General features: G+C 36.0%; 1 protein-coding gene across 1 annotated transcript; it reads left to right on the top strand.

The window, feature by feature from the left end:
• Nucleotides 1-6,323: 6,323 nt before the first annotated feature.
• LOC118752896 (uncharacterized protein K02A2.6-like) lies at nt 6,324-7,853 on the top strand. Its single transcript, XM_036487777.1, has one exon. The coding sequence runs from the start codon at nt 6,324-6,326 to the stop codon at nt 7,851-7,853; it is 1,530 nt and encodes a 509-aa protein (XP_036343670.1).
• The last annotated feature ends 499 nt before the right edge of the window (nt 7,854-8,352 follow it).

Below are 8,352 nucleotides of genomic sequence, written 5' to 3'. Positions count from 1 at the left end.
ACCTTAAGTGGTAACGCTGAGCAGATGGAGAATCGGACTTCGACAGGCTTTAAAAAGTGAAGTTGTCAAAGAAATTAAAAAACTGTTTATACTGCGTTTTCGTACTAGTCAAATTTTCAGGTATTGCCATACTCACGGCTGCTCTTTCGGTAGGTTTAGGCCGAAAGTCCTCGATCAAACTTGTGGCTACTTTTTTTAAGTTTCGGTTGGAAAATCCGCAAATTGTTTCTTTTTTTCCTTCCCACTCTGCGTCAGAAAACGCAACGGTCCTATTGAACTTATCAAACTTGTAATAAATAAATACAAATACGTATAAACATGCACAGGTTCTTTGAATTTATATAATATTTCCGAAACTATTATATTAGTTCTACGGAATGTTATAATAAGCCCAATTCTGAATACCCCCAGGGAGTTTGTTCTAAGAGAATTTGTTTCTCCCGAGAAGGAAATCCTCCAATAATTAACTCCCAGAGAGTAGCATTTTGCCCGAAAATTTGTGAGGAGAAAATTCGAACTTCCCAAGAGCTGTTTGACACTCTTTTGACAGCTCAACTCCGCCATTTAATATAACAAATCCTCAGGGATTTTTTATTCATGATAGGAAGAAAGGGAAAAGAGAGAAAACTCCCAGGGAGTTTCTGTTCAGAATCGGCCTGAATGAGTTCAACACGAGTAAGTATAGAGAACTCCTCTCCGATACATTTGTAGCATCGATACTCTTCTTCGATATTTTTGAAGAGTACAGAAATCGAGGACATGGCTGTATTGGAACAACGCTAGCGTTAACGCATAGTATTATAACTCAATAACGCAGTAACTCAAAATCTAACTCTGCGAGAGTTGCCATCATACAAAACATATAATAATAAGTAGCGCAGTGCTATGATTTAATATCCTCTTAAATGTAAAATATGCTCTGAAGCTCCTCAGGATTAATATATTCTTCGAATTGTTTTGCGAACATTTGTAAAATATTCACAAATTCACGGCCAAATTATGAACGCATGTATATGTATAAGAAAACAACACTTTATCTTTTAAAGTAATATTACTATTTCAATGTTATTATTTTGTTCTTATTTGCACACAATTTAACAAAAAAGAAATTTCTTTGTAAAGACGCCACGCCACGTAAACAAATTTTAAAGATGGTGCCCTCCTTTGCTTGACAGTTTATACCAATTTTACTGTAGTTATTATCCCTTTTATCTCCTCTATTCGTGGCTATCCATCACCCGCAGGATGGAAATCTTGTATTCTTTCATTTTTGGTAAATACGCACCAAAATTATTGACGCACGAGTCGTCAAAACAACATCGATACTCAATATATTGTGTTGGCGCAATTGTGCTAAATCAATTCGTTAACGCATGACAGCGCGTTTACGTCAATGTATCAACGCATGAAAAATTGCGGCATTACCCACCCCTAGCTGTCATAAATATCAAACACTTGTCAAAGCCAGCTTCTAATTCGCATGCAAAAGTGCAAAGGTATCAATCAAACGTATATTCTACTACTTTTTCCAAATGAAACTCAGAAAACAAGCAATTGATTTTCCCGTAGCGAAAGCGAGATATCCAGCTATGATATTATGTTATGAAAGCCTCATAAAAGCCCATGTGTACAACTGTGACAGCATGCTATAATGCATTAACTAAATATTCAGTGTGGAATACAGGATAACCCAAATGAAAAGTAAAAATGCAAAATTTTAACTAAAAGAAGAGAAATGAAGAACTTTAACAGAAAAAAAAATTTCAAATAGTTAAGTACTATTTAGGAACTATGAAATCGAAAGAAAAGGGAAATATTTAGGCAAGCCGGGCTTTTCGGCTTATATGAAAGGCACGCCACTGTTTTTTACTCGATAGTTTTAAAACGATATGTTTTGGAATCGAGTACCAGAATCCTAGTATCGTATCGAATGTCATAAACTCAAGTTAGTCAGGTACGTCAAGTCTTGCTTTCAAGTCTGCTCGTTCCAAGGCGAAGGAGGTGAGAAGAGAGGGGAAGAGTACAGATACCTCTCATCTAAAGAACCAAGAACTTGAAATAATAAAAGTTGTCGCGTGTTGAAGCAAACAGAAAACACGAAAGAGAATGCGAAAAAATTGCTTTCAAGACTTGACGTGTCTGAAAGGAGACTTACAAAGATAATGTGATTATCAACTTTTCCCGATATAAATTGGGCTTTAATGAACAGACATGTGTTTCTATCTTAGGATTACATGTGGCGGGACTTGAACACGCGGTCTCGGTATTTAAGTCGACACCTCAATCTCTAAGTGTAAAAATGATAGATTGGTGCTTACAAAATATATTAGCGTTTGGCCGAGCTTCTCCTCCGATTTGTTGCGTGCGCCTTGATGTTGTGCCACAAAGGGCGTTTTTATGAGAAGCAGGTTTTCATGGCAGAAACACGCTCGGAGGGTCTAATCACTACATACGACACCAATATTCAGATATTTATTTTTTTTTTTGGATTTTGGTATCGATATTTGCGATATCGAGTATTTTTATTCCGATAATAATGGGTACCCGATATTTTTCCAGCGATACTTTAAATGAGTACCATATCGACACTTTCGGTTCGACATCATGTCCCTAGCGACGAAAGCAGCCACAGTAGCATGCTGAAATGGCTCGCTTATATATACACGAGATTTGGAAGTTTTTATCCAGACGCCCAATCGACTTGTTTGAGGTATCTTGAAGGTCTTGCAGAGTGTGTCCAGAAAACGTTTTAAATTTTCATAAACGATTATCCGCATTCTTAAAAATTAGGCTTAAGTGATGCGAAACAAAAAACTTTTTTTTCCTTTTGCCGGTTTAAGGTTTAGTGTTATTCTATAGGCCAATACCTTTCCAACGATACCTTATATATTGTGTTCCGCATACTAGTTGGAAAGATAGAGAGCTAAATTGATTTTGGTTCGCGTCTCCAGTATGATATGATTTGCGATGTGTGTAGCGTCTGTACGTACCTTCATTTAATTCTTATTTTTTAATTTTCAGGAATTAAACTACAAAAAAAGCTAAGAGGGTTTTGTTCCACGGTGTTTCCATTGATATGCCATTGTGGGTGTTGCTGGTGCCTGCATTAAAGAAATACAATTTTTAAACCACCACTGAGACAGCACTACTCATTCGATACAATTTATGTGGATATCAGCAGAAAGGTCTTAAAACCAGATATCTAACGTTGTCTTTTGAGTTTATGAAATACTAGCCAATGCCCGCTGGCTTTGCGGCGCCTAATAAGATTTTTTGCGTTGGCTAATACAAAAATAGCGTTAAAAGCAAAGGCATTTTGTAAAGTATACATTTTTAGTTTAAATTGAAACGAATAAAGAGCAGAATCCTCCTCACAAATAGGCCAAGAATAGCAGCGCTGTGATACCCTATGGAATACTAATACCTTTCGATGTCATGAGTTTTACCGATGGTCTTATTTCCACCTGTGAGATCTCTGCCAAACGTGCGTAATATTCTTCTATGATCTTGCAACTTCAATATTGGTCCGAAAATCATGTAAGCCAGTAAGCCCACAGGATGAAAAGTTTTCCCGTACATTGACTAAATGAGTCGTGTTATCTCTTTAAATATCGTTTTAATGAAGCAATTGATATACCTACCGTTTCCTTCTTTTACGGATGTGGTCGAATCCCTCCTTGTCAATTTCCCACTTTTACAATTTACCTTAATATTTATGAACTGGTTGCTTTGAGTCTTACTGCTGTACTAACGGCCGCCCCGAGCAATTTCGTCAATCGGAGGTTGGTGCAAGATCGCATTTAGGGTGTATGAGGGCGTCAGGCAAAGATGCGCTTACACAATGTTGCGATCTATACATGCATACTTAAACGAATCCTCCATTTAGCCATATGAAAAGTAAATTCGTCTAAGATGAATATAGGCCAAAGTAGACCAAACCTCGTGTGGATTTCTATATATTTCGGCTGCATCGCAATCCATTAGGTCCCTTTTCTGCAAAACCACTGCATGTCATGAAATGAATACGCATTGTGAATTTCAATTAGACTTTATAAAATATACAGGGTTCATTTTTAGGAAACGAATTTTTCATCACACAGGTAGCTCATTTTGCGAATTTGAACGAAATCGGTTTATAAATACGATTTTTATAAGTAACTCTACTCCTGCGCCACCAGCGTGTTGTCTAGTGGGCTATAATATGCAAGATATAACCTCTGACAATTTGACAGGTTTTTGAGTTTAGTCCATACAACGAAAACGGCTATCATTTTATGTATGTATGTACATATATATTTCGAATGAAAAAAAAATCACCATGAAAGTAGTAAACGATTCGAATTTGCATTAACAAAATCGGTTCATAAATAGGTCTTTTATCGGGTCCGTTTTTCGCGAATGCTTTTTGAAATGAAACTTCTTTAGCGGCGGTTGGTTGGTTGGGAGGAAATTGGAAAATTCAACGCAAATTTCACACGGAAATGGTGCAACGGAAATGGTTGGGGCTGAAACAAGTGCTTCTTGTGTGTATGCACATGGTATTAATTTAACAAAAATTTGCTAATAAAAGGTTAAAGAATAACACTTAGAAAAAGACCAATACAACAATGAAAGTGAAGGTGAGTACGTACATAGATAAAGAAAAGGATAATGGCAAAGGTAAAAATGCAAACAAAAACAAAGATGCGTAAAGATAAAGGCAACAATGAAAACCAAGGTAAATTTAAACACTTTACTTATATACGGGCAAAGGTGGAAGGGGAATAAGTAGATGAAGAAAATGATAAACATACAAGTAAAAACAAAGATGAGGATCAGGATACCGATAAAAGTAAAGGTGAAGATAGGGGAAGAAAGATTAAAATAAAGGTTTTTAAAGAGGAAGGATTTAGAGAGAGACGCAGAGACTCAATCTGGGAACTATTTTGGGATTTTAGAGATTTTCGGGATTCTCGAAACTTATCAGTAAAATAATCGATATTTTTATCGGTTTTGTTATCGATCTTGCTATCGAAATTTCTATCGATATTGTTATCAATTTTGCCATCGATTTTTCGGAACTGATTTTGTAATCGATACTTTTAACTATTTGGTTAGCGATAGTTTTTATCGATTTTGTTATCGATACTTATCGATTTTTTATCAATTCATTTATCGATATTTATCGACTTTGCCATCGATATTTATCGATTTTGTTATTGATATTTATCGATCTTGTTATCGATACTTATCGATTTTGTTATAAATTTTGCTATCGATAATTTTATCGATTTTGTTGTCGATATTTTTCGATATTGCTATTGATATTTATTATTGAAATTCACCTAAGATTTAACTGCCATCGATGATATTGATATTAACCATGTATGTATATCGTTTGTTAAAAAAATTTAAAATTAACATTAGTGATGACAGCTAAGCCCTAGATCGGTTCAACATCGGAAAGTAGTTTTTCTGTAAATTACAGATAGATTGTATTCGATATATTGATTAGGACATACGATATTGATTAGATATGTAACGTAAGTTTCAATTCTACTGTGTGGCCCAGGCACAGGCAAGTCGGTTCATAAATGCGACTTTTATAAATAACTCGACTCCCGCGTCACCTAGCTTGTCTATTTTTAGTAGACGTATTTTCCATCACGCTGGTAGCTCACATTTTGAATTTAAAAGAAATCGGTTCATAAATACGATTTTTATAAGTAAATCGACTCCAGCGCCACCTAGCGGGTCTATTTTTCGCATACATATTTCTCATCATGGGGGTAGCACACGTTTTGAATTTGAACAAAATTGGTTCATAAATACGACTTTTATAAATAACTCGACCCCAGCGCCACCTAGCGAGTTTTCCGGTAGCCTATAATAGGACCATATATGCAAGGTATAACCTCTGAAAATTTTACTGAAGTCTATGCAGTAGGTTTTGAGTTAACTCCGAACAACGGAAACGGCTATTGCTTTATATATATAGAAGATAAATATGTCATAACGTTATCGTCTGTGTTATGTATGTATATAACAGCTCAATGTACTAAAAGAGTACTCTCCCACTATACTTCTGTTACTCATTTATGCTGCAAATGAATATGTATAAGTTAGTTGTACGTACTTTAAAATTGAAATAAAGAGTTAGTCGTAAATAGAATTACAATGCGTTTGGTTTAGCGGACTTGATACATATTACTGGCGACGAGGGAGTGTTCGAATTTGCGCGAAGGTCAATTCAAGTGCACCACAGAATTTGGTTGTCTTCGAAAAGGCGTGATATCAGTGGTTTTTTGTTAATAAATAAGAAGATTTATTAACAAGATATCGAGATGACGGAGGCAGCAGTGGCATTTATTGGATCGATAGAGGTTTTTAATATAGGTGACGATTTCGAACTATATAAGAACCGGTTCGAACAGCTTTTATCACTTAACAAAATAGTGAAAGATGGCGATAAAATATCATTTTTGATTAGCTTGGGTGGAGCAGATTTATATAAAACGCTAATTTCGTTGCTGGCACCCAAGACACAGAAAGACCATAATTACGCGTATATTGTGGAAAAATTTACGTCACATTTCAAGCCGAAGAAAAATATTATAGAGGAATGCTTCAAGTTCTTCAAACGTGAACAGCTAGCATCGGAAAAAATTGCCGATTATATAGTGGAATTGAAGCAAATGGCGCAAGAATGCGACTTCGGTAATTTTTTAGATCGTGCGCTTTTAATTAAATTCGTTTGTGGCTTGAATAATGAGCACATACAAAATCGTCTGCTGAACGAAAGCGAGCTAGCGACGTTTGAGAAAGCTTGCACAATTGCATTGTCATTGGATATGACCTCTAACAACATGGAGTTGATGAGAAATAATTCGGTACACCAGTTACGAAGTAATGCGAGGAAGACAAAAGCAGCTGACAATACATCAAAACAAGAAGATGTTCAACGACGGAGGAGCAAAAGTCGGAAACGTAGGGAGATCAAATGTTTTTACTGCCAAAAAGTTGGACACATGGAACGTAATTGCTGGGAGAAACAAAATGCACAGAAATCGTTGGATAAAAATAAGTCCCGTGGTAAATATAAGAGTAATTCGAGTGTAAATAATATAGACTATACAGATAATGATTTTTCTTTTAATTATTTAAACAATATTGCATGCAATCCTTCAAACTCATTGAAAGTTAATATTAAATTAGCAGGCACAGTTTTTAAAATGGAAGTTGATACTGGTGCATGTGTGTCTGTATGTCATATTGCGGATTATAACAAAACATTTAAACATATTAAAATGAATGCGATGAGTAAAAATTTAAAATTTATTACTGGTGAAAGCGTTGTGGTAGTGGGTAGCATTCTTGTGGACGTAGAATTTATGGGAAACCGTTTCAATTTGGAGCTAGTTGTTTTGGATTCTAAAGCTGGGTTTGACCCCCTATTAGGGAGGAATTGGCTCGATGTCATTGTTCCACAGTGGCGTGGCATTTTTGGTAACGGCGAGATTAACCAACTCAGTAATAATTTGAAGCTAAATACTTTTGATTTTTATAAATATAACCAATTATTTTCTAAAGATAATAATTCGACAATCAAAAGTTACGTTGCTGAAATAGTGTTAAAGGATGAGCACTATCCAATATTCGCGAAAGCTTATTCCGTACCGTTCGGGTTGCGAAAAAAAGTTGAGGACGAAATTGGTCGTCTTTGCCAACAGGGTGTGATTGTTCCAGTTAGTAGAAGTCGGTGGGCTAGTCCAATTGTGATCGTAAATAAGGGAGATGGCTCAATAAGGCTATGTGTCAACTGTCGAAGGACAGTTAACAGATTTATTGAAATGGAATATTACGTTATTCCATGAATCGACGATATATTGGCAAATTTAAGTGGTTGGAAATATTTTTGCAAGTTAGATTTGACGGGCGCGTATTTGCAGGTGAATGTCTCAGAAAGGTCTTGGGAATTGTTAACGATTAACATGCGCATAGGGTTGTTTCAATTCACACATTTGGTGTACGGGCTTAAAACAGCGCCACAAATTTTTTCAAAAATACTGGATGAGGTTCTGAAAGGTATAGAGAAAGTACAAGTTTATTTTGACGATATTCTCGTTGGTGGTCGCGATTTAGACGAATGTAAGAAAAACTTGAAAGCTGTGTTTGACAAATTGTTAGAGTACAACGTGAAGATAAATTTTAAGCCCGTTATGTTCGTTTCCAGTACGTTGAAACCCGCTGAGCGGAACTATTTGCAACTGCATCGAGAAGCACTCGCGATTGTCTTCTCGGTCCGAAAGTTCCACAAATACATATACGGTTTGCCATTCATCATCGAGAGTGATCACCAACCTCTAAAAGAAA

Source organism: Rhagoletis pomonella, unplaced genomic scaffold, assembly GCF_013731165.1.
Source record: "Rhagoletis pomonella isolate Grant_MI unplaced genomic scaffold, Rhpom_1.0 Rhpom_scaffold_00001, whole genome shotgun sequence".
In the NCBI taxonomy this organism is placed as follows: domain Eukaryota; kingdom Metazoa; phylum Arthropoda; class Insecta; order Diptera; family Tephritidae; genus Rhagoletis; species Rhagoletis pomonella.
This window is presented reverse-complemented; position numbering and strand designations above follow the sequence as displayed.